The 27,611-nt window shown below is 34.2% G+C and overlaps 1 protein-coding gene across 1 annotated transcript; it reads left to right on the top strand.

Moving 5' to 3' along the window:
- Positions 1-449: 449 nt before the first annotated feature.
- TDRD12 (tudor domain containing 12) lies at positions 450-27,611 on the top strand (the record flags this gene model as incomplete). The annotated part of the gene is made up of 30 exons (XM_082769696.1): positions 450-470; positions 1,300-1,461; positions 1,781-1,917; positions 3,123-3,242; positions 4,680-4,735; positions 5,738-5,823; positions 7,609-7,807; positions 8,311-8,387; positions 9,414-9,472; positions 10,236-10,296; positions 11,857-11,961; positions 12,405-12,590; positions 13,280-13,433; positions 13,757-13,884; positions 14,474-14,665; positions 15,819-15,947; positions 17,224-17,341; positions 18,172-18,308; positions 18,399-18,619; positions 18,781-18,880; positions 20,143-20,330; positions 20,706-20,913; positions 21,438-21,530; positions 23,799-23,956; positions 24,924-25,045; positions 26,185-26,239; positions 26,677-26,790; positions 26,876-27,029; positions 27,122-27,188; positions 27,526-27,611. 30 exons carry the CDS (start codon positions 450-452, stop codon positions 27,609-27,611), a joined length of 3,693 nt encoding a protein of 1,230 aa, XP_082625822.1.

The raw sequence follows: 27,611 nt of genomic DNA, 5'->3' as shown, positions 1-27,611 counted from the left end.
TGAATGTTGGGATTCGTGTCTTTGTTTTTTTTTTTTTTTTTTTTTTTTTAAATGATGTAAGTTTTTGGTGTTTTGCTGTCTATTTGGTCAAGTAGCTAGATTGTAGCAGCCCCAGTCTTCAAGATATTTCTGTTGGCCTTTGGATTTAAGGTAGTGGGCTATGAGACAGGAGAACAAGTATGTTGTGGCATGCTGAAGATGGGTGTGGTCGTATGTGAGTAAATATGGATGGTGAATCTTCATTGGGATTCAACATAGAGCCCCATTAAGAAAGCTGGCTAGAAGTCTTCCATACATGTAAATCAGTTGTCTGTGCTAATGCTGCTTACACAAGTAGCAAAAATATGTAGGCCTGCTTTAGAAGTACACTTCTTAGATGTGCTTTAGAATAGTTACATGTCTGTTGCTTTCCTCCAGTAGCGTCAAAGAAGACTGAGTAGCTGGGCAATATGGAAGTCTTTGTACTACAGGTATGATGGAATTTTTAAAAGTTGAAAGGATTGGTGTTTATTTCAGTAAAACTATAGAAGTCAGATTTACAAATAAGATTATGCCTTAATTTCTGTTCAGCAGTCATTTCTTACACATGGTGGGGTCATTGACAGATTATATACATTTTCCCATTCTTTCCACGTGTTTATCTTGGTTTCCTCTCAAAAGAGGTTAGCAGGGATGCAGCAAAAATCTAAAATGGAAGATATCCTGTGTAATCTTAAATTGAACATAGTAATAGGTTTCTAATTAATGCTGCAAGAGATCATGGATTTTTTTTTCCCCAGAATAGCAAGTACACTTATTAGCTGTAAGACTGGTATATAAATGCTTACAAAGGCTGAGTGGAAAGCTGTGGCCCTATTTTAAAGAAACTGGCTGTGTTACACATCTTCTGAGACTGAAGAAAAGCCTGTCAGTGATTTGTTTTTTTTTTTTTTTTCATTTTCTGAAAATTCTGTGAAAGTAAAATGTTTATATATGTGCACTTAAGTCACTATATTTCATTTAACAAACTTTTAAAATGATTTTACCTTTCAGAATGCATACGTCATTAATTGCAGTGCTAAAGAAACAAGTTTAGAAGTCTTTTATTGAACTAACTGTCTGAACGTGAAAGATGTATTATGCCTGTTAACATTCTTTATGCTGAATATCTATTCCTATAATGTAGGGGGCCATGCTGAAGGTTTTAAGATTCCTGTTTACTGCTCAGATGCTCATGAAAATATTCTATCGCTTCTGCAGGGGATAATACTACTTGTTTGTTTGTTTGTTTGTTTGTTTTTTATCTACTGTTTGCACCAGATTGAAGATCCAAGCTGCTTTTGGGTTACTATGAAAGGATGTGGGCCGTACATAGTTGATGAAATAGAGTATAAAAACTTGAATGCAGAAATGAATCAGTTCTATGACAAATCTTGTGAAAATGTGGACGAAGTAAAGCCAGTAACATTAGAAAAAGGCCAGGTAAAGACATTGCTATGTTGTGTGCATAAAAAGAATAAAAAGAGATCTTTTTTTTTTTTTTTTTGGTTTAGAGGGTGAAGTATCCAAGTGTATTTTTTTTTTTTTAATATTGCTTTGTAGTAGAAAAGGACATCTATGTGGTTTATATCATCTTATATCATCTTGTCTGTAAGCTTTATCACTAAGGAAGCTGCAGTACTTGCAGTTTATAGAGTAAACTGGGGCTGTATTGTAAACACCGTTTTCTTGCCTCTAAGAAAACTGACGGTGATGTTTGTTCCATTTACAAGAACCTGTTGTTTTGATCTTTCTTTTTCAGATGTGTGTGGTTTTCAGTGAAGAACTGAAATGCTGGTGTAGAGCAGTTATTAAATCAATCATGTACTGTGCAGGTCATTATCAAACAGAATGCTTTCTTGTGGATTATGCCAAATACACTATTGTTAAAACAAAGGAGTAAGTGTTTTTTTTTGAGAGTGTCACTGAAACGTATTTTGTTGGCTATCAGTGTTTATTTAATTTAATAGTCACAAGGCTTTGGTTAAAGTGAAGTGTGGGTCTATAAGAAACTGCTAGATGTGTGATGGGCCCTGGTCAGCGTGGATGCAAACCAGTCTTTGTTCTGTTAATTTTTTAAGATGTTTTCTATTCTATCTTTCTTTTCCTTAAGGACTTGAAACTGGAATAGTGTCCGTTTAATATGGTTGAGATTTATGGTTATCAGTTAACGTTACTGAAACACACCTTATTAAGGGATAAATAAATAAAACCACTATGAAACTATAGGTTTCTAAAATCTTAAAATGTGTCTTAAAAAATCTCTTCCAGCTTTCAGACATGTTTAAGGTTCATTTCTTTGGTAAAATATCCAACTTAATGTACAAGGATCTTTACCAAGTGTTTTTGTAGTATTCAACAAAATTAAGAAATCTTATTTAAAATATTTTAGAAAAAATATTTTAAAATCTTAATTTAAATAACATTTTTAAATAGATTGTGCCTGTATCAGTGAGCAACTTTATAATGCCAAGTTTAAAATACTTTCTAATACAATTAAACACATGATATACTGCTTTTTCATTATGAAATAACTTGGAACAAAAATGATAATTATATGGATCTTAAAAGCTTGGTATAGGTGGTGTCCTGCTGGTTACTAAATGTCTCCCATAAAACCATTTATAAGGGGTAATTACATATAGATCAAGGCTCTAATGATAGCTATACAAAGATTTATTATTATTTTTTTTTTAGGGAAATGAGTACAGATGCATGTTAGTATATTTATTAATTTCCTTCTTACTGATTTTAGTCATACCTGGCTTCTCACTCAGAGGTAAGAATTGCCAGATTGTGTATATATAGTGTATGAGGTCTAAATATCATGAAAAGACTTTAAACTGCACTGCAAACCTTTCTGAGATTTCTCTACTAAATGGGAAGTGCAGTCATATTCAGGGCAAATGTGTTTATTAATTGCTCCTTACAGGACCTGTCTTAGATAAATAAATAAAACGGGGGTTCCAGGGAGTTTCACTGTAGGAGCCAGGCTTCTAGAAGAAATGTGTTGTTGCATACAGGATAATGAAAGCACGTGTTTGAAACACCACTGGAAAATAGTCTGCTCTGTAAAATGAGATTATTTCTGCTTTGTTTTTAAGTGTTCGAGTTGCAATGAAAGCATTTATGCAAATCCCATACAGAGCAAAAAAATGTAGATTGCATTGCACAAAGCCAGTGACGTTGCGTGTCAACTTTTGTGAAGATACAGCAAAAATAGTGTAAGTAGAGTTTAATAATTGTATTCTAGTCATAAATTTCTTAGGTATGAAATTTCATCACAATGTTTTGTTTGTTTGTTTGTTTTTCTTCAGAGGATACTGTTTCAATAGGAACATAGGAGATAAGATGTGGAAAACAATTTATTTTTTACAAGAGGAATTCATAAACTTGCTAATGATTTGGGTTTTATTATTCATCTATTTGAAACTTCTGATGTTTATTTAGAAACTAAGAAATTCAGACAAATTTTTGGCAGTTAATGCCCTTCATCTGCAATCCCAGAACTGTGATTCCAGCAAATGAGCTTCTCTACTAATTGATCCGTGTGCGGTTTCTTACAGGTGCTCATCTTATTCCCTACAATCCTGTTTGTGGCCATTAGACATTCTGACTGAACTGAAGTTCTGTTAATGTATAAACATTATAGATAGCTTTGGTTTTCCCCATTATATCTGTCTCCTTGAAATACTTAGGATTCTTGTTGTACTTTCCGTATCATATTTATGCCAGTTTTGAAGGAGTGGAATAAGGTTTTCTCTGGGATGTAGTGGTAAAGAAAAGTGCTTGTATATCCTTACTTTGAGCTCTAGGATGTTATTGTCAAAGACCTGCCAGATCGTGGGGGAATGTGGCATTATAGCAAGTAACCTATCTTGATTTATGTTGTTAAAGAATACTTAAAACTACATGTAGTTTGACTGTTAGGTTTGTTTTTTATACTGTCCTTTGTAAGGAGGAATCAGTATTTTACCTAGATACTCTAACAAAACAAATACTAGTTTAGTAAGGAGGAATCAGTATTTTACCTAGATACTCTAACAAAACAAATACTAGTTTAGTTAGGATGGAAATAGCATACATCTTGAGTGGGCCATCTTTGTGAATTATCAAAAGACCACTAAGTTCTCTACATATATCTACTATATTTTATATTTTTGCAATGCTGTACATTTGATTCTTTTTTTGTATTTGCAATTGCTGAAGATGGTAAAGAACTTAATTTTCTGTTATAGACATTAAAGTCTTTACAATGTTTGTAAAGTGCTTGTTCAAAACTGGTCAATACTTATTTTAAGTAATTAATATGTTCTACAAACGGGTTCCCACTCTATTTCTAGTTAATATGTTTATTTGTTTATTTGTTTTTTTGTTGTTTTTTTTTTTTTTTTTTCCTGCCTTATTTTATGTTGGATATAAGCCATCATACTTTGACAAATCAATATCTAGTAATTTTTAGGCAGTTCATTTTATGAATGAACTGAAACATCAAAACTGAAATTACATTCAAAGATCGTGCTAATGTTTCTGTTAGAGGCAGTTTTTGAGACTTAGCATGAACTGAGAACATTTTTTTTTTTTTTGAATGTGCCTCACTTTTCAGATTATTGTTTGAAGTTTTGATGCTGTGGGATAATTGGTTGCGTTTATTTTCCTAGGCCAGCCCAAAGATGGGATAATGCTGCTACTCAGTATTTTCAAAGTCTTCTGAAAGGTAAATATGCTGTCAAAATCGTAATTGGCCCTTCTGTTTTGGGAAATAAGTTGTCAGAGAAATGTAGTACTGGAATATATATTTGATTGTACTTCCTTTTTAATTTTCACAGCATTTTAAAGAGAAGGGAGTTAGTCAATTTTTTTTTGGTGTGATTTGACTTAGCCAACAATGTGTGTAGACTTGCATCTTTACCACACTGCATAAATTGTTAAAGTTGACTAGGTGGTTGCCAGCTTGGAATAGTTTCTTTCAAGAGCGTTTATCTTGGAAGAAACTATCTACTGCTCAAAGTAGTTACTTAGTGAAGTAGAAATGCTTGTTTTCCAGTCTGTTGTCCTTTCCCATGTGTGCTGTTTCAGGAGCTCATGCAGTCTTTTTCATATCCAGCATTCTTTTTTGGTGTGAGAGCGCTTGTTGGTGTTGCTAGAAAAGCAGCCCTTTACTGTTCTTGTCTAACCTTGTTTATGTGCCTCTACCTGAAAAACAACCTACCTGCTTATTTGCAAGTACAATACACAGATATTTGAGGAGGAGAGGATGAATTTATAAAAACAGTAGAGTCTTTAGGCTCTTAATTTCCCATACTAATGGAACATGGCACTTTCATGATTTACAGGTTTTCACACATCTAAGTGTAATGCATTATTATGCAAAGTAAAGGTCAATAGGAAGCAATAACAACATGGAACTTGATTTCACAAATACGCATAAATATATAAATAATTTCACTGTATGACTAAGTTTAGTTTTGGTGGACAGGTCATGAATGCTTTTCAGTTCTCAATCTTCCTTCAATGACTGAGGACAACTTAATTTTTCGAGCTCTGTTAATGCCTTGTTAGATTATTGTTTCATTTAAAAGTTACAACATTTGTATTAATTTTTCTTCAAAATAATAGGTTGCATTCATTTAATCATTATTTCTGTTTTTGTATAGCTTGAAAAATACTGATAATTTGATACAGGGTTAATATTTCTCCTTCTTACTACTACATTTAGCAACTACACAAATCAAAGCCAAGTTATGTGCTGTAGAGGATAATACATTTGATGTTATTCTTTATGTGACAATAAAAGATGAAAAGGTAAGATACTTTTTTATCTGCAAACCTATTTGTATGCTTTATTATGTAAATAATAACTTTGTAATCAGTTTAGGACTGAAAAGCATTATCTGCAAGTGAGTTTTGTCATTTGCCAGATACAGTAGAAGCTAAATCATTAACTTATTAAAGGTATTGTTTTATGATTGTGTTGATGTAACTCTCTGGAGGTGTTCCAGGAGGCAGAAATTCCATTTTCATTCATGTGTACCTTTATTTTGAAGGTATTGGCAGGTAAGCGAAGTACAAGTTTGTAGCATTGCACAAAGATATCTTGCATAACAAAAAGTACACGTTCTCATAAGAACTGCAAATTTAGGTTATTTCATGCAAATTTCTTTTTGCCCTTTCAAGTTTTTCTTTCATTTTTAGGAACTTCTGATGAAGGTAATTTATTTTATGAATTTATCATTTGCAATTTGGCTTGTTTTAGGTCTAATTACAACTGTTAGAATTACAGGACAGGGTACAAGAAAAATCACAAATGAGGCTCACAGAAAATGAGTGTTGTGTTCCCAAAGCTCTTTTCCTGCTAACTTGGTCTGGTGAAAGGCTGAGCAGCAATGGATACCAGACAGAGTCAATTCTACTCACTGCAAGCTCATTCATCTTTTTCCTCATTGTTCTAATCACATTTATTTCAGCGACATTTTAAAATTTGAAGTAATACATTAAGTTCTTCACAGCTTAAAATAAATATATTTTTTTAAAGAGCAGATAACAAAAATTTTAGGGCTATCAATATTTTATGGAACTTGAATTTAAACAAATTGGTCCAAACAATGTATTAAATGTGTAAGAAATGTGTGAACACTAACATTAGTGTTAAAACCAGAGCACTTTCATTTTTAAGTTGAATTGTTGGAGATAACTTTAAATGAACTAGAATTATCCTGGGTGAGGTGTTGTTCTTCTGTTGTTTTTGTTTGGTTTGGTTGGTTTTTGCTATTCCATTTGATTACCTGGAGCTGTAATGCACAACTGTTTTGGAGGTTGTGACAATGAACTGCACAGTAAACCTGTATGTCTTCAAGAATCTTGTATCTGTTTTCAAGCATTATAATATTTTCTTTGCTTAAAAAAATACTGTCTTTGAGGTTTTTCAAGAAATATTTGATGTTATTTAAGCTGAATTACTCTGCATCCTACAATGAGATGTTCCTTTAAAATTATAAATATACAGGAAGCAACTCAAGTGGACAGCTACGTGAATTATTTACTGCATTTTCACACCTTTTGTGTTATATTTAGAATATTTTGCAACTACTTCATTCAAATGTCATTAAATACCAGTTCATACTTGCTTTGGATGGGGCTTTGAGCAACCTGATACAGTGGAAGGTGTCCTTGCCCATGGCAGGGGGGTTGGAACTAGATGATCTTTAAGGTATGTTCCAAACCAAACCATTCTGTGGTAAGACCGAGTCCTCAAACCTTCAGGGGAAACAATAACTCCACTTGTCAAAATATCTAACTTCTGCCAATAATCTCCTGTAGTTACTGTCAGACTTAAGTAGCTGTAATGTAGTTATGAAATAATTCACTTGCATCTGCTTGGATCACTCCATGTTAAAGGCTGTTAACGCTGTGGCTGTGGTCTTTGCCATAGGCAATAACTTTGAAGGTACATATAAAGTCTAATACCTTCTATCCGTTCAAATCTATCAGCTTAAACATTACCATAGTTTAAAACTTCAGATATACCCTTAAATAGTATGCAATATTGATTCTGGTCGGTAAGGATTTTTTTTTAATTTTTTTTTTAAGGTATGCATTAATGATGATCTTGTCTCAAAGAACTTTGCTCGCTTTGTGGAAACTGAAGAGGATACTGGAAGTCCTGCAAAAGATCAAGAGAACCAGATGTCATTAAATGTTGAATATTTTCCAGTAAAAATCATTGATCCTACACGTGCTTTTAGGCCAGTTCTGTCTGAGGAGAAAGTACCAATGAATCTTGAAACAGGTAGGAACCATATATTTCAGAAACAATCAAATAGACAATATGCTAAGTTTCTCTAATTGGATATATTGAACATGAAGCTACTCTAATGTCTCAGTTTGAATCAACAATTGTATCAAATGGTATCCTAACAAAGAGTGCTTATGACTTCACAAACAGTCATCAAATCACCAGATGTAGGAATACTTTTTTTTGTAGCATACAAGACAAGTGAAGGCTGAGAGGTGAGTTCAATGGGCATTTGTTGATCTGTTTAATAGCATTAGATACTGCTGAAATTACTTGTGTAGTGTGTTACTGATGTTCTTGAGTTTGGAGGGTATTATTTGATCAGAGGTACTTGTACAACTGTAGGATTTACTGTAACTTGTCTCAAGGATTCAAATCCTTGAGATTAGCAACTGATAGAAGAAACTAAACAGCAAATCAGTGGCAACTCGCTGTAAATAACAATATTAGCTTTTTATGTGTTCAGATAATTTAAAAATTTCTGATTATCTTCTTAGGTCATAGTGTTTCTATTTCTTCTCCTGAAAAGATGTACCAAAGGTCAAGCACAGATGTAAATGAAGGTACCAAATCTGTAAGTATCATATTGTGTCAACGGTGAATTCGATTAAGCATATATGGGACATATAAGGAATACTGTAGTCATCTAGCTGTTTCTTCTATGTAACAGATTTGTGGGACCGTTGTAATTATTGATAGAGCTAAATTGGAGTGGAATGTTGTCCTTTTACTTTAAAATGCAGAACATTAAAAAGAAAAACACATCCTTGGAAAGGTTGTGTCTACTCTTTCACTCTTTTGCTATGGTTTTATGAAGATAATAAGGGTCTACAGTGGGATGTTCAGTTTTCTAAATATAAAAGAAGGTAAACTTTAACGCTGCCCTGAAAACAAAATAGTCCTTATGCTATAGAATGGTTAACATTTGTTGGAGTTTCTTCTTACTCGTTGAGCAGTCTAATGCCAAATAACCTTTATCAGCCACCTCAGTGATGCAGGTTTTTGACCAAGTCAAGCCTGTTGGTTGCTTGTGATAAAAGATGATTGTTAGGAAAACCCTAGTTCAGAACTGAGGATCTTTTGGATAAGTCTGGATATAGTGTCTGCTACAGGTTATTCCATTGAAGATTTTCACTGTTGTTCAATTTACCTTCATGTGCATTCACTTTGTTAGTTTGCAGGAGGGCAACCTGTTTCTGCTTTTTCCTCCAGTCTGATGTGTGCAGGCTTCTCATGATTTATTTATTTATTTTTAAATAAGGTGTTTAAGAACTAAGCAGTGTGTGTTCATACTATTTCAGATCCCCATTTAGGGCTATTGCTTGAGATATGACCATGACCTAATATTTCTTTTTTTTGTGTGGGCAATATTCTTGTTATGTTCTTGAAAGAAAATACTGTTCTGTAAGAAGTAAGTTTGCTTCATTAAAACTGTTGCCTCAATCAGGCAAACATATAATTTGGTACAAAGAGAAACCCAGAATACTTGGAAAATCCTAGAGTTAAGTAAGAAAACTACTTTTACCTTAGTAGGTGGAAGAAATACTTCTCTTGAACAGTATTTTAGTGCAAAGAAATAGTTCTCACCTTTTCTTGATAGATTGTCAAAGTATTTCCGGGTTTGCCTTGCAAGGAAAAGTCAGCTGTTCACACAGACAGGTATGGTGCATTGTGATAAATATTTGAAATAATTATGTAATCGGAGATTTAGGTGGTGATATATGTTCTGAGTTACTATTCTTGAGCACTTAAGAGAAAAAAAAATGCATATGCACACTTCTGGGGAAGAAGGGAGTTTGAAGCTGTTGATATTTATTCAGAGTACAATAAAAATAGTTCCTTCTCAACTATGGTTTGGCAAAAAATATTTGATGGGGAAATATTTTTCTGCACTCTAAACATGTTAAGTTGCTTTATTATATCAATTGTTAGTGTGATCTTATATTTTCAAACTGAATTAAATGTGAATTGATTTGTGCTGTGCTTTGATTTACTATGATGCAGATCAGATGACCCATACTTAATATGCCTGAGTTGTTTGTCTTTTAAATTCACTATGTAGCTGACGGAAAGAACTGTTGTTTCATTCCTTGAAACTCTTAAGAAATCTTTCTACAGTGATGTTTGATTATTTTATTTTTTCCTCTGGACTTGAGAAAGCTACTAATTATCTGTTACAAAAATTTGTTTGGGGCTATATGCAGATACTAAAAAGCTAATGCTACCTTCAGTTTTAAAAACTGTTTTCTTTATTTCTGTAATCAAGTTAGAAGGTTTTGCTCCTCAGCATAGATAATGCATTAAAAGTATTTTGAATTGTGAAAAGTGAATTGCTTCTTGAGATTTTAGAAATATTGGTGGTATTTATAAATTGTACTTTACTTTTGCATTTGTTATATTTATTATTTTTCCTTTTTTTCAGGTTCTTGCAGTTCTTAAATTCTGATCCTCTGAAGACTCCTAAAATAGAAGATAACCAATGGGTATTTCAAACATTTAACTTAAATTTACCTTGTTCTATGCAAATGTACTGGATATGCCTGGAAGGTTTTGTTAGTGGAGGGAGAGGACACAGAGGTGGTCTTTTAGAAGGAAGTTAGGGGCTGATGCTTGTTGGCTCCACATCAGGCCCAGTTCAGGCCAAAGCTGAGCCAGTCAGCAAAATTGGTGGCACCCTTATGAACGTATACTTAAGAAAGGGTGGAAGACACCAGAGGAGGAGTAAGGAATGGAAAAAAAGTGAGAAACAATACAGGGAACACCAATATAAGAGCAACAGGAGGTGTTCGGTGCTGGAGCAGGTATTTCTGAAGGGTCTGTAACTAGTGGAGGACCCACACTGTAAAGAAGTGGGATACAAGGAGCAAGGAAGGCAATCTGCTACATTCTGACTGCAGTGCCTGCCTTGTGCTGATAGCTGCTTCAGTGATGCAGCTTAGTCTAATCTGTGTTCACTTAAAAAGGGAGAGGAGCGAAGTTGCATGGAGGGAGAAAGGTGTTTTTCCATCAGTGTGCAAATGTCCTGTTGTTTTTCTTTCTTAATAACCAAAACAGTACTCAAATATTTACATTACTTAGCAACAAATTAAGTTACCTAAAGTTGAGTGTGATTTGTGTGCATCAGTAGTTGGTAACAACCCTGACTGTATTTTAAGATCTCTTGCTCTCCTGCTTCTCCGCCAACCCTATGGAAGGGGAGAGTGAGCAAGTGGCTGTGAGGCCAAGCCACCACAGTGGATTTTACTAGTAATTTTTAATTAATTGTATTTTTGTTGTTGTAGTTGAGCACTAAGTGTGCATCCAGCTTCTAATGCTTTCTTTTGAGTATCTTAATTAGAATAGCTCAGTCAGAAGCTCAGGTTATCGAGACCAACTGCCTGACCCCTTCTGGGATAAACAAAAGTTGGAGTACGTTATTGAGGGCACTATCCAAGTGCATTTCAATCACTGACAGTCATGGAGTATCAAACATCTTGCTAGGAAGCCTGCTGCAGTGTTTGACCACCCTGACTGAAAAAAAAAAAAAAAACGAATACCTAGTCTGAACCTCTCCTGGCACAGCTTTGTGCTATTCCTGTGTGTTCTATTATTGGTTACCAGGGAACAGAGATCAGCTGCTCCATCTCCATTTATCCTCAGGAAGTTGTAGAGGGCAGCAAGGTCACATCGTAGCCTTCTTTTCTCCAGACTAGACAAAACAAGTGTCCTCAGCTTCCCATAGAACTTGCCTTCCAGCCCTTTTACCTGCTTTGTTGTTTCTCTTAAGACAGTTGTGTTATGAAGGTCTTTATAAATCATTCATTAAGAAAGAAATACTGAGTATTTGTCTCATGACTGCTCTGTGTAGCTGATCAGTATGTATGAATCGCATTTAAAATGCATTTACAACTTCTTTTTCCTGTTTGTTTGTTTTTTTTTTTTATCAAAATCTAATTTTTTAAATACAAGAAATGCTCGAGTCATCATAAGTAAACTATTTTAAACTATTTTAAACCCTTTTATTTCGTGTTGCCTTCAATACTATCTTCTACTTACGGTTTCAGAGTTCTCACAGTGTTAGTGAAGAAGGGAACTTTGTCTTTCTTAGCAACAAAATTGAGCCATCTTCAATTCTGGAAAAAGCACCACTTTATGATGATCTGAAAAAGGTAATACTAATATTTGATTTTACGCTGAATTTCTTCTAAGGATGATATGTTTCAGCCTTAAATACTAAATATGTTATTTCAATACCTTGTTTTGATGGAGGAATGTCTAGGATGTTTGTCATGTGATTGAATAAATAAAGAAGCTTTAGAGAGATGCTGACACAGACACCTGTAAGAATTTCTTACAGGCTTCTGTAAGGTTTCTGCAGGTATGTCAACTGTTGTCATAAGTTGAGTGACTTTAATTTCAATGTCATAATTTAACTCACTGACCCCAAGGAATTTGTTTTCATATTGCATGTTAAGAATATTAGTTATGAAGTGGGTCAAAAAAGTTCTTAGGTCACATAGAGTTTTGTCTTTTATTTTTTTTGTCTTTTTTTTTTTGTCAATATGTAAGTACACAGTTTTCACATGGAACTCTTTATTATCTTTTTCTTAAGGAACTTACTCGGGAAAAATTCTTAGGCCCTACCTTCACAGAATCTTACTGTTGGCCACCAGTTGCTCGAGGATGTGATGTAGTTGCCATCTCACATCAAGGAAATGACCCTTTCTTATATATTCCACCAGTTCTTACGTTCTTGCAATTGGGAAGTTGCTACAAAGCCTTGCCAAACAGAAATGGAGTATGTATATATTAGAGTAGTATCAGGTTTTCTGTTCTAAAGTGCAAAATAGAATAATAAATCAAAAAATAGTGGGGGTTTAGAATGTATGTTTCTAATGTGATCTTAGTGTATCTTCGTGATGTTTGCCTGTTTATAGGCCTTTCAATGTAAAGGCTTATGGAGATGGACTGCATGAATATTGGAAGTCTAAAACTTAGTAAGTTATGTCTAATAAGTGCTTAATGTTATAGCACTTTGATTCTTATGAAGGTTCCTTTTAAAGGACTTAGTCTGTTTTTGCTAAATTCAAATTTGTATTAGCTGTTTGAAATGTTGTAACTTGTTTCATAACTTGTATTAGAGCACAGAACTACAGAATTACTGAGTTTGTAAGGGACTTTTAGGTGAAGATTTTAAGTTACTTGGGGTCATACTAGACCATGTTCCTGCTTCTGTTAAATTTCTGGACCTTTTACACTATGTTACTGCATGTATCCTTTTTGTCTTCAGGTAGCCTGGCATAGCATTCCTTGGGTCTGTAGCATCTACGTTAATGAGATGATACGGTACTAAAAGATTCAGTTTTTAAGCACATAAAGACCTGTGTTGCAGACTTTATTTTTTTACTAAATGTTGAGATGTTCAGAATTGTAAGAACTGTACTTCTTGTCTAATACTATGGTGTAAAATTGTGTGTGTGTATGTAGCCACTAGCACTTATTTTATGTCCTGGCTGGAAGAAGGCACAACTTGTTTTTGAGTTGTTGAAAACTTACAGCAGATGTTCCAGACAGCTTCATCCAATGTTGATAATACTTGGGCAGAATAAGGAAGAAGCTAAAAGAGTGAAAATCCAAGGATGTAAGAATACTTTCTATTTTCTTAATTATGCTTGAGAACAGCGTTACTGGCACTTAGTGTGAAGGAACAGAAATAGATATATTTTTGTTCCATTATTTGAGGTTTGACCTATGTTAGTGGGCATTTTAACCACCTCCTTACAGACACTTTTCAGTATCTTATTCTGCCTGAATGTATGTAGAATCATACGATTTTTAAAGGGGACCTCAAGAGATCATCTAGTGGTCTCTTTAGTAAAATTGACCTGCCCTACAGTGTTTTTTACTTGTATTCTTTAAAATCATAAAAGAAAAATGTTAAGAGTCTTTTTTTCTGACTTGTAGGTGATGTTATTGTGACTACACCATACAGCTTCCTGAGACTGTATGAACATAACTGCTTATTGTTTTGTAGACTTTCCCATCTTGTTTTTGATGAGATTGAGGTACTGTTTTCTGAAGCTACTGAACAGGTAATTGGGTTTTGCATTCAGATGGTAAAATGTTGTTCCAGTTGTTCTGCATGTGGCAGTCTTGAAGACAGTGGAAAATAATGCAAATACTAATCTTGAATCCTTGGCTAGAGTATAAGTTGAGAAGGAAACGGAATTAAAAATAAAAATTTTATCTGTATGTTTCTGACAGAATACAACACTGGAGAAGTATAGCTTTGGTCTATTAATCTAACTTTTTGTAACTATTTTGTAACTACTTGAACATTCATTTTTCTAGTAGATTTTATTGGCAAGGGGTTTACTGAAGCTGCTTCTTCAGGTGTTAGCTGTGATCCTTGATCAATTAATATAGTCAGTTCCAGGGAGGATGTTTGTGTGCATGTGTGCAAACAGTTCTTTCATGTCCTTCTGGCACTTTCTTCTTGCTTCAGAGGTATTCAAATAATAGGGCAAAAGTGCACAACGCTTTCTTCTGAGATACAACACAAAAGATTCAAGTTTTATAATGTGGAAAAAAAAAAAAGTGTTCTGGAGCAATATACACTCCACTGCTTTTACAGATTCCTTGGAATAGGGTAAGAGGATGATAGATTTTTTTTCTTTATAGGTTTTTACTATATTAGATTGCTACAAGAAGACCATTATTACTGAAGAATGGGAATATTTACCACATCAAATTATTGCTGTTGGAACTCATTGGAATAAACATATGGCACGTTTAATAAAGGAATTCATGAACGATCCTTACATTGTGATAACAGCTATGGAAGAAGCTTCTATTTACGGAAATGTACATCAGGTAAAAATCCGGGGGTGATGTTGCTATTGGTTTACCAAGATGTCTTTCGTCTTGTCTGTACTGATCAAGCTCAGTGTGTGTGTGTGTGTGTGTATTTTTTATATATATATATATAAAATAAAACTGTTTTTTGTTGTAACTGGATAGTGCAGGAATTGTAAATCAGGTTGCTCAGGTCTACTTCCCACATACAAACTGAGGTGATTCTTAGAAAACCTTACTGAATGAGGTGATGGTCACTTACCTTAGTTTCTAGGACTGGGTGAAGACTCAATTAGTTCCATGATCCTGCTTATAAGTCTGGATTTTATGTGAGCATTACCAAATGGTGTAGCTTGTGACAAAATTACTAGAAAGTTGTTTCAACTATTAATTGTATATGGCAAAACTACAGGGTAAGTTCTGCCACAACAGAGCTATTAAAAAACACCTTGTTCTACTGCAGTGCGCCATGCAACAAAATACCTTTTTTCTGGAAATCTTAGGTCAAGATATGGAGTGTTTCAAACTGTATATTTAATTTCTAGTAAATAGAGTGTAGCCCTTGAGAATAATACAAAATGTAAGTATGATCTGAATTCGTCTGTGTCTAAAAATAATTTATAATTTATGCCATAAATTGGGGATTGAGCATGTTAGGATACTTGAAAGACTAGATGTTCTAAGCTTCACCCCAAATTGAAAAACGTACCACTCCTTGTGAGAAATCAAGTTAGTAGTTTGGCAGGACTGACAATGTCAGTGTTTTAAAGGCTTTAGTGTTTCACCTGGAGCAGGACATTTTTTGTAGTTTGAAGGTTTTCAGTAGTTCTTGAAAATGCCAAACTTAGAACAAAAGATTGAAAAATCATCTAAAATTAAATGAATGAAAAATCGTGTCTGTCATTTTAATGGAGCATTTCATCAAATTCTTAACATGGGTGTTTGATTATGTGATGTAAATAAATGCTTTTGGAAGGTATCAAGTGGATGTCCTCTGTGAGAACTGCATATCATGTAAGCTTAACAAAAGCGCTACCATTTACTCTTTCTTTCTCTTGATTCAAGCTGTATTGTGTAACAATGCATAGTGTTCATTAAAATGAAGAATTACGCTATAAAGTATGTTTAGATTATATGAATTATCAGTCATCTATTTTGTGTCAATTTCTAGGTTGTGCAGCATTGTGTGAGCAGTGAGAAAACCGCTATATTACTCAAAATGTTGGATTTTACCCCTAATCATCTTCAGAAGGTGTTGGTTTTCACAGATTCACTAGATGAAGTAGAAATGGTACATCAGGTAACAAAACAACCAAACTTAGCTTGTAATATAACAGTTTAAAAAAAAAAAAAGACACTTAATCTATGTGTACTCAGCATTTTAGAGAGGCAGACCAAGGAGTTTTCCTGCAGTTGTTCTTTTTTCAGGTAACACAGCAGTAGAGAGCAATGGAAAACAAAAAATATCCTTTGTACATTCATTGTCTCTGCTGGTCCTTGAACAGTATGAAGCTAGAGAGGAGAACTGTTAGATTTCACTGGGAAGCAAGAGATGCGAAGCAGTGCTGTTAAACCTCAACAGCATGGTGGAGATATAATTATTTTTTTTACTAAAGGAGGCAGGCTATGAGGATATGAGAAAGAAAACATTTAGCAGTAGTTTCAAGGGTGGGATAGCAAAAGAATATATGGCTAGACTTTCCGGATCTAATAGGAATAGTCCTAAAACACAGAAATATATTCTCTCCCAGAATTTGGAATAGATCCTGTGTTCTTTGAAAGATTCTTAATACGTAATTAGTGTATCTGGAATGCTTAGTCCTTGAAGACTGGTAACAGAAACCAATCTGATTTTGTCTTGAGACTTTGTTTTCCTTGAGTGTCTGAGGGTTAAATTTCTTCAGGAGTATCAAAAACACCCCCTGCTCAAATACCACCACTAAAAAAAAACCAAAAGTTTGTCAATGCTACAGAAGTACTGAAGCTTTTAGTGGAACTTGTTCGTAGTAATCCTTGTGTACACCAACTTCAAATACCTTAAGTGACATAGAAAAAAAAACACTTCATTACGCATGCTTTCTTTCTAAATAACAAAGGCTTTAGTAGTGATTAATTTCTAAACAATTTTGAATTGACAAATATATAAAGCCTTTTTGAGACTTCTTCATTCATGCAAGTTAAGTGCGGGAGATCAATGAGAGTTTTTAGCACTTTTTGAGAGTCTGAAATGTGAGCCTGCATGATACTAGAAAATAGCATCCCTTAAAACAGAGAGGTCATCTTAATGGTGGGAAAAGCTTCAAATTGACTTTGTACCTTCTTAAACAGATGCTTAATGTATTAATCCGTAGGAAGCTGGGCTTTATTAGTTTTCATTTTATACAGGAAATGAGTAAGCTTAAGTATTTTTCATATAAATAACCTAAGAATTCTACTCTTTTTTTTTTTTTCTTTTTTCTCCATTTCCCATATACTTAAAATAACTCTAGGGTATGCCAGATACTAATAAGATACACTGTTAGAGTTTCTCAGAGCTGTTATTGTTGTATTGCAAGAATGTGTAACTTTGTCATTAGGCACTGAAGAGCAATTCAATATTTGCCTTGAAAATACATAAAGAAAAGGAGTTTAATTTCACGTATGTCCTAGAGCACTGGACAAAAAGCTATGCTTCTGGTAATCATGTTGTGTTAGGTGAGTATCTTCTCATTTTCTAGTTGTCTATTGTTTATTTCTTCATGGTGACCTATGTTCTACATTAAATACTTAATGAGATTATTTTGTCACTTCCGTGAGGCCAGTCCCCTATGAATTACTGTTGGTTATCTCTTTACTTGTTAGTGCTGCATCTAGTCTTTTTTTTTTTTTTTTTTTTCCCCCCTGAGTGTCAAGGTTAACTGCTGATAGGGAAATCATCAAGAAGCCTTACTTATTAGATGGAGCTTAAAAGAGTTGTTTGATTTATTAGTTACAAGAACTATTAGTTCTTTCAAAGAACTTCTACGGTTTCCCTCTGCTAATACGAAGGCTATTTTCAGTTTGAAATTCAGAATGTCTGAAGCCTTAGCATAATCATTTCCCCGTGTTCTGGTAGATTTTTTTTTTTTTTTTTTTGAGTTCTTTCCCAGAGCAAAGCCTTAAGCAGTTTTAAACTTCATTTTTTCCTTTTATCTGTCAATTGAAGATTAACTTAATTGCATCTATAGGTTCAAGGTGTTAGCATTTCTGCATTACTGGAATTGTATTCTATTTTGTGAAGTATTTGGCTGTGGCCTATTCTTTCTTTGATATTGTTATGAGATTGAGATTTACACAGATTAGAAACTAGCATGTGATGCTGTCTGCCATGCGCTTATGAAATGTGTTGAAGAAACCTAATGCCTTATGTAAGTGTATTGGGAAAAGATTGTCCTCGATTCTTAAGTGGATGGGAGAAGGAAACAGGCATTGCAAATGTGATCTAATACTCCACATGCTTAAAGTATTACAGTTCCCTTATATTTGTGTTTAAACCACGTGTTCAGTTTTAACAGATGACTGCATGCAGTTTTTGGGAATTACAGATGCATCTTGCGTGATACATTTCAGTTTTCCTTCTTCTCCAAGAATCTTTGGTCAACGTCTATACAACATGTCTGACAACTTCCATAATGTGATAGAGGTTTGAATAAATCTTCAAAAAATTAATGTTAACATTTGATAACTATTTGGCGGATAAATAAAAGCTTAGAAATGCATACATATGTTTTAGGAATCATCTGTAGATCAGGAACATACAAAGGCAAGGTCAGTCGTACTGCTAACAGAAAACAACATGTGTCATGCTCTTGGGATCCTGCGCTATTTGAAGCGTGCTAAAGCTGAAATTCCCCTGGAACTGCATGATTTTACAGCCAGGGTGCTAGAAGCTGAAGAAGAAAAGAAGTTTGCAAGGCCACTGTGCACCTATCTTAAAGCATTTGGAATTTGCAAGTAAGGAAATAAGTCATTTTCCTAACATTCATACTCATGAAAGAAGGAATTGCGTGCCTTGAATGATGACTGCTACTTCATAGATTTTTCTATTGAGTACTTTCATTCATACCAGATATTGCTCATTATTTTTTTTCTAAAACTTTTTTTTTAATACATAGGAATAGAACAGTGTGTCCAGACCGTCATCAAATTAATTTACAAATAGACATGCTCCAGAATATGCCAGATAAAATTACACAAACGTCTGGACGTGTGACAGTAAGTTATTGTTATTTATCTTGGGTTTGGGTACTGAAAAGGCAGGTCTTAAATAGGTACTTCAGCATATTACATATTTCTTAACATTTACATTAATACTGCTGTAATATGTGTGCTATATCTCAAAAATGTTTGTTCATGTTTAGCTTTTTTCTTCTCTCCCTTGAAGGGGTTGCAGCATAAACATGAATCGTGCCAGATTTGCCCTTAAATTTGCCCCTTTGAACTGCTTGCATCCTCTTCCCGTCCTGTCTTTTGCAGAGTTCAGGTGCATTCAGCTCACGCAGTTAGTGGGCACTATCAGTACCGAAAGGTCAATGGCTGCAAGAATAGAAAGGAGAACTGAGTGTATTTTTTATTTATTTTTTGTCACTCCACTTCTGCCTAATACAGAAGTTTTTCTTGGTAGGTATGAGTTCAGACTATTTGGCAGGCTATATCTAGTTTTTGTAGTGCCTAAGGTCAGGACTGACTTCGTGATATCATCTGCTTTCTTCTGCTGACTGCAGCATTATAAGTATTCATTAATACATGAATACAGTAAGTATTCATTTTCCTCTTTGTTAGGAAATATTGGAATGGGTTCCATTCTTTAAGAACTGAAGTCATGTTGTGCTCTTTTGGGATTTCTATGAAGCGGAAATCAAATGTCTGGTCTTCTTACTGTCTGTGTTGTATACCTAGCTGTATTTCAGTATTTCTATGTGGAATGACATTTAGACAGTACACCCAGAATTTTATGCGTTGGAGTTGCTAGTAGTATATTCTTTGTTTTGTTTTTTATGAAACCAATTTTTAGTGCAAAATTTTCAGAGTGATGGCCTAATAAAGAGAACAATAATGCAATGCCATTACGTGTTTCCCCAGTAAGCTTCTTTTAAAATTCATCATAAAGTTGGAGAACATTAAGAATTAAGCTAGGATGGTGTGGAATGCCTTAGTAGTTAGTAGCTTCACAGATAATAGCGTAGCTCGCTGGCATTAAGTGGGATACCACCAACTGAGGCTTGATGGTTTTTGTGCTATATATTTCCATTGACTGGAATATGGTCAGTTAATACTATTTATTATCCTAAGAATAATATAGTAATAATAAATGATCTTCTGAAATGTGTGTTTGCAGTAGTCTCTCTGCCTACTCTGTGGGTTGTGAATAGATGGCTGGCCTTGAATATGAAAACTTAAACATCTCCACATCTCATTAATTTGAGACATCATCAGTCCTTTTTTTTTCCCTTCCCTAATACGTTTTGTTCTTTCAGATACTGCCTCTCCACATTGTAAATGCAACAAACTACTTCGGTCGTATAGTAGATAAACAACAGGACCAATATACTACTCTTGCTGAAGAAATCAGTGAATATTTTAAGGAGACTAGTAATAAAATTCCTATTAAAAAGGCAGAGAAGCTAGCTCTGTATGGATTATGTGAGGAAACACTTTTTCACAGGTAAGTGTTGTGTGTTGTTTTTTTTTTAATTTACTCGTGCACTTTTATATAAGGAAAAAAAATATCTAAACCTTTCATTGTTTGTTTTTTAAAAACAAAAAATATAATATCCACCTCCCCATCCTGCCCTGAAAACAGCAAAAAAACACTGCTATATTCAGATCAGTCTTTAAAATACCAAACAAACGCATACTTTTTAAGTTACCAAATGGAAAATAAAATGATCCCACATGCACATATGCATATGCCCACACAGAATTCAGTATTTTACTGTGATTTTTTTTTACATGTGCAGATTTAAAAACAAACAAACAAAAACTTCTTACAGTTGATTAGATGAATACTAATTCTGTTATGTTCTCCCACTATATGAAGAGTTCAGGTGGTAGAGACTCCTCCAAAAGAAGAAAACTTATTCTTTAATATCAAAATCAAATACATAGATGAAGGCAGAACACGTCAAGTTCAGAGCTCTCAGCTTCTTCACTTACCTGCAAGATTTCAGCAGCTGCCACCTCAGGCTGTGGAATTTATAGTTTGTAGAGTGAAACCCGTTGATAATGAAATTGAATGGAACCCAAAGGTAATATTCATCATCTCTTTTTTCATAGTATTTCCCTTAGGTTCTTTAATTTGTGTGTTTGTTTTCTAAATGAAAACAGTTATGAATTCAAAGTTAGTTATCAAATTTAATTGTTTTTAGTCTTATCAATAAATATCTGTTAGTGGTCCAGATTCTGAGAAGTTAACTTTTACTTTTTGTTTGCCTGCAAAATAATAAAGTGAAATTTATGGGATTTTCTCCTATGTGACTTAAATGCCTTCTTCCAGAACGTTATTGCTACTTGTAAGTCTGTGGGGAGTAATGGGAGGGCAGCCTCTGTAAATTGACCTGTGGTTGGGTAGTCTTCTATTAATAAGTTCCTTCCTTAAAGACTTAACTACTTTAATCCATGGTAAAATTACAGTACTTCATTAGTTTACTCAAGCCGTTTCGATTTATTGAATTGAATTTATTGTTAAGCTCAGATGATACTTCACTAAAATTCAAATAAATGCAAAGTTACCTTGCTAAACATCTCAGAGGTGGTGTTTTGTTTCTCCTAGGTAACCCATTATATTCATCACAAAATTAAAGGAAAACCACATGAAGCAAAAATAGTACTTGCCCTAGGAAATACAGTTTGGATTGACCCAATGGTAGGTATGGTGTTGTTGAGTTAAAAAAAGAACACAGACAGAAATATATTCTGATTTTAATCTACGTAGTATTCATGTGTAACTAAGCACTGGAACAGATTGCTCAGAGAAGTTCTATACTCTCCATCCTTGGAGATACTTGAAGGCCCATCTGGATGCAGTCCTGGGCTGCTGGTTCTAGATAACCCTGCTTGAAAAGGGAGGTTGATTGACATGACTCCCTCCTCACAGCTTCAGCTGTTCTGCAATTAACGTGAATGTTTGTTTATAGATGGAATGTATGTGAGTGATTAAAAATTGAACTGTAAATCTGGACAGCTGAAAATACGCCAGTAACAGAGTATCAAATAAGTTATGTCATCCAGACTATTTCATGAAGTTAATAACAAAAGTGTTTTGTGGAAATACTACTTAGCTTTTTATAAAATCATTTCTGTGGTTTGCCACACATACCTCTGAGATAGTGATGCTTTGGTCCTCTAACATTATTTGCTAATCTCTAGGATCTCTTACTTTAGGCTTTGTTTGTTCTGTTTATATTTGTAAGCCTTTGCTGTCTTCTGGTTCTTGCACCAGTGGGAGTGGGACAAAAAGGATATGCCACATGTTCACACTGAGAATGATGATTATTGTATAACTAACTGTATTGTGTTGCTGTATTGTGTTTCAGTGATGACGATGCTGTTGCTTTTTTATATTCGACGATCTTTTCAAATTACCTTCTTGTTCTTTTGCTTTTTTGCGCTTTTTTTTTCTTCTTGCAACTCTCTTTCCTTAGCCAGTTTTATTCTAAGCTTTTCTGCAAATTAAAAGAACCCTTTAAACTTCTTTCCTTAGTTTTCTTAATCCGAATAGGAAGAATGAGTGCTCTTGTTTGTGTGTGGAGTTTTGTTTTTAACACTTTTTAACACTGCCATTAACTAACATCTGGAAGATGTCTTAGTCTTGTGGAGCATTAATGGGTAGTATTGTGAGGTTTTTCTTCATCAGCTGCATTTCTTTCTATTGGCATTCAAAAGAAAACTAATAAACATCAATTGGATATAAAGGCTGCCTCTCATGTTGAAGATGCTGAAATTTTTGATTTTGTTATGTCTCATTATAGTACTCTTAGACATGATGAAATTGCTTTAATTATTGTTTGTGTCAAAGCTGATTTCTTAGGTTTCCTGAAATCGGCATGTTAAGGTCAGTGCCATGTTTGTATTGTTGTGTCAGTTCCCTGGCCTGTGAAGGTAACAGAACTGGGCTGGGCAAAGTATCCATGTTAGAGGTGCTGACTGGAAGGTGATAGGTAGGGAAAAGTGAGGAGGAGAAGAGTAGGTCATCCATGCAGTGATGTTTCCCCTGAGTATTTTCCTATTCTCCCAAAATCTTGCAGGTAGGAAACTACCTTAAGGCTGTGTTTTAATTGAAAGGGTTTGGGTTGTTTGTTGTCGGCTTTTTTGTGTTTTGCTTGTTTGGAAAGTCAGGAATCTATTCTGAAAGTGAAGTCAAAGGACAAAGAAAAAATCAAGGTGCATTTCATGTCTTCATTAATGACCTTAAAAAGCTAATTGTGTTTTTATAATGTCTGTGTCAAAAACAATTTTAAGGGCAATGAGTTCTTTTAAGAATTGCTGTCAAAGATAAAAATGATCCCTCAGCTTATGAGTTATGGTTGAGACAAGTTGATCAGAAAGGCTTCCCCACACACCAGGATCACCGTGCATTTCTTGTGTCGGCCTGGTCCTGTCCAAGTAAGGTATTTCTGTGCTTTGGAATATATCCTGCTTTATTTTCCTGTCTATTCAATCAGATGGAAAAATAAAGTGGAAAGAGAAAATTATCTGAAAGTAATTTTCTTACTTAGCTTGATTTCTGATATGATCTTAATCTTTTCTCTTTGATTGCTACCTTTTGTTTTTATTCCTCTCAATAAAACTGGGGCCCCACCCAAAGCAGTTTTATTGTGATTTGGATCTAGAAGTTATTCTAACTCTATGGTGTATATTTTGGCTGTAGTTTTTGTAATTGACGCTAGGATTTTCTACTTCATTTCCACATTGGTTCTTTTAGATGGGGCTAGCTACTAGTTAATTGAGCTGTTACAACAATTTAAAATATGGTGATCCTTTGAAAACAATTAAACGTGAGTAAGTTATTTCATGTTTAAACATATACTTGTTAATTTTCAGATTTTCTAAATTTTATCTAAAGAACAGCTTAGAATTGTAGAGAAACAACTAATGAGTTATGGTTTTCATTTAGCATGTTTTGTAATTCAAGGTCCGGGTTACCAGGCTTTCGGATTTGAAGATGTATGTCAATGAATACAGTGTGCGATCTGAGATTCTGTCTACAGGTCTGGGAACTGACAATCCAGAACACGTAACACAACTCCAGAAGTTATGTGTATTAAATCACACGAATGACTTGGAGCCTTTGTGAGTGTTTCCAATTATTTGGAATATGTATTTAAAATATGTATTATTTTCAGCATATATTTTACTAGGAAAAAAGTAACTTTATGAACAGGATATTTACATTATTGGTACTGAGTATGATTTTTGTTTAAATAGAGACAGCCATGTTTGTGACATCTGCTTTCCTCTTTCTTTAGTTACATAAGCACCATGGAAAGAAAAATAGAAAGTCTTCAAGATGTTAAACTAGCATTTGATGCAGATAGTCAAGTTTGTCATAAAAATCTGTAAATTCAAATTTTGTTGTCTTATGATCAATGGCTTCTCACATAGCTTGACTGTTGCAATATTTCCTTCATCTTGAGTACAGCTAGTAAAGCCCCTCATTTGGCCAACTAACTGAGTTGATGTAATTTACATAGTGTGTCCGTTAATACCTCACTTTCTTACAAGCACAGAGTTCTTAAAATTGTTATTGCAGGTATTATTTGTAATCTGTAAAGCCAGAGGTCTCTTACTAATATGTGAAGAACTCTAAATATTCTAAAACTTTTATTTTTTCTGAGTCAAAACAAAATATGACCAAAAAGCCCCCAGAACAACTGGAATTCTTTTTTGAAAGGTAACCAGTTTCCTATCCAGGTCCATCGCACACACTAAGACTAACAGATTTTTTGACTCAAAGGAAATACTGCCAGCATCAGAAGTTTAAATGTTCTTCTGACTTGGATTACTGTATAAAAGCTTCTTACTGTGTTAATAAACTTAAGTAACCCTGTGGGTGCGACTTCAGGATTGCTAGAAGTGCATTTTAGAAGTTCCGTGTTTGTTTGTGGGTTTTTTTTTGTTTGTTTTGTATATGTTAGAATGAGAAACATAACTCCAATAGGACTTCCAACTACGATTTGGAATTCACTGAATATTTAACATTCTTAAACCTTTTATTTTATAAATGTTTCATTTTAAAAATATTTTTTTCTGTGTTCAGAAGCATAAAGGAGGATACAGACCATTCAGAGAACATGTCTGATCCTCAGAACATGTCCATACAAGCAAATTCTACTGAAAACTGTAAATCTTCTAAAATGACTATGGGGAATCATCTATGTGGTAAGCATTCTCCTTGTTAACAAAAAATTTAAAGCTTTCATTCAAGCTAAGCCCTAAAATGTTAACATGAAAGTCATTTTTTTCAAATGCAGCCTTTTTTTCTGAATATATGGAGTAGCACCATGTGTTGTGACTTAACATAAACATTATATGTTTATTAAATGTTTATGTTAAGTCATGTTTATGTTAAGTCACAAATACCTTATAGTTAGTAGCCTGAAGATGCTATGTGAGTAAGCCACGTGAATACATCTGTTTCACTGTTTGGGACGTATTCTGTCCTTGAAACATTCAGTTGTTTGGTTTTCTTTGGAATGGTGAGCAGGAAATAACTCCCAAGGAGAGGAAGAGCATTTTACTTCCAAAAGCTGTAAGGTTGAAGGGAGTTAACCTATGTTGGAATATCTGAGGTGAAAAACAGCATCATTCACTGGGAGATTACGTTTTTTTATTATTATTATTTCCCCAGATTCCGGGTGGTAGAAAACAGCTTTTTTTTTTTTTTTTTTTTTTTTTTTTTCCTTAATCTAATGCTCAAGGTTTTGGTATTCAGTCAGCAGAGAATTTAAAAGCACATGACTTGATGTCAGCCATGAAGAGGACAGAAGATGGTCTAGCTCTAGTTAGCATGTGAATTTGGAGAGATGAGGGCTGAATGATTAAAAAAAGTTGCAATGTCATGTAATACTAACCATGGAAGACTTTTTATTTTTACTTGGTATAGTAGAGTGACTGTAATGCTGTGTTTCAAGCTCTGATGATAATATCAATTTTAGCTGTTTAATGAACCCCTGAAACATTTACTCAGTTTCTAAAATTACATGTTGCAGGTTTCAAATAATGTCTGGAAGACTCAAAAAAAAAAAATCCTTTATATGACCTGGAAAGTGTGATTTTTATTTTTTTTAATACCAACTCTAATACTTTTCATTTGAAATTTCAGTTGAATTATTAGCTTAATAGAATATTTCCAGATAGGAAGTATCTGACGTAAGTACCAAATACATGCTTGCAGTAATGCTTGCAGTAGTAATCTGATTGCTGTTGAATTATTTCTATGATGGTACGGGGCTATTCTGGAATCTGGTTTGTACATTATAGATAAGTATAAAATATCTTCCTTGATTTCTTATTTTTAGATGGTGTAGCTCAAAATAAGGAAGCAGAAGACTCCACCCTGCATCAGCACAAATGGTACAAAAATTCAGAGTGATTTTGCTACTATGCTTTTTTTTAATGTGAACTGTCCAACAGGACAATTATCCTTACTGAGATTATCTGTTTTACGCGTAAATAGATACAATACAGGTAGAAGTATTCTTTAATTGTTAAATTGATACTGAGCATGAGAGACCAGTGGTGATGTTGGATGTGTCCCCTCTTGAGCTAACAAATACACTCCTCCAAAGACTGATATCACATTGCTTTTGTAGCAAGTGTGGCTGACACTCTTTTTCCTGACATAAGGTTTCCTGATATTGCTACTTAGAGTCAAATTATTATGGTTTGAATACACATACGGGTGCTGAAACTCATCTGTTTGTTGGCAACCTAATGGGAGAATTCTAGTTGTATGTAAGGCAGTTTATTTTGTGTTTGGGCTAACTCCAATTAATCTTTATCTATTCTAGCTTTTATCCAGAAATAAAATGGTTTCAAAATGAAGTGACTGTTACAGTGAAGGTAAAAATAGCAGGTATTGCTGACTATAAATGTGACTTCTCTAAAGAGAAAGTAATTTTCAGGTAGGTTTATGAAATTTGAGTTTAATAAACCTGAAATTTGACTGTTAGTTTGTATTTATTTTTTAAAAACCTTTTTATAATTTAGTGCTTGTTCAGGAGACAAACTTTATTTGGCTGACATGGAGCTACATCAGTACATACTTACAGAAAAGTCATCGTGTGTGATTAAGGATAAAGAGGCTGCTATTATCCTCACAAAAGAGAAAAAAGGACCATGGTGCAAGTTACTAAAGAACAAGGTGAAGGGAAAAATGATTTGAGAATTACTGAATATTTCAAACATACTAGCTGTGTTTTGGTACAGATACTTCAGACTGTTTTTTGTTAACAGAATCCTCATGTGTCTTTTGATTTCGAACACTGGGAAGATTTTGAAGACAAGGGTCCTTTTCCAGCTGGTAAGGATAGAACAAGTCAGTGTTTCTCATGTATGAAATGGTTATCATCCTAATTTTTATTGCATAGATGTTATCTGAAATATTCAATTGTTTTATAAGTATGACACTAAGCTGGCTTGCCCAGCTCCCATGAAAACAGATAAGAGGACCTCTAGCAAAGTATGGGCAGACAGGTATTTTTCAGTCAGTATAGTTTGTTGCAGACAGTTTGGTGCAGAATTTTTTAGTGTTTTGGTCTAGTTTGTACCCTAAAGGCTTTTTGTATTTCTACATGTGTGTTTTGAAGCTCTTGTCTTTTCTTGCTTTATAGATTTTACACTTTGTTAATTACTTCTAGGTACTAAAAAGCTGCATTGCACTTCTGCAGTAACCGAAGATCTGGTCGAGTCTTCAGATGACAGTAGTGTAGAAAGCGATGAGTAA

Source organism: Aythya marila (assembly GCF_965140915.1).
Source record: "Aythya marila genome assembly, chromosome: 12".
Lineage (NCBI taxonomy): Eukaryota > Metazoa > Chordata > Aves > Anseriformes > Anatidae > Aythya > Aythya marila.
The sequence above is the reverse complement of the archived record's forward strand: the minus strand, read 5'-3'. Positions and strand labels throughout refer to the sequence as shown.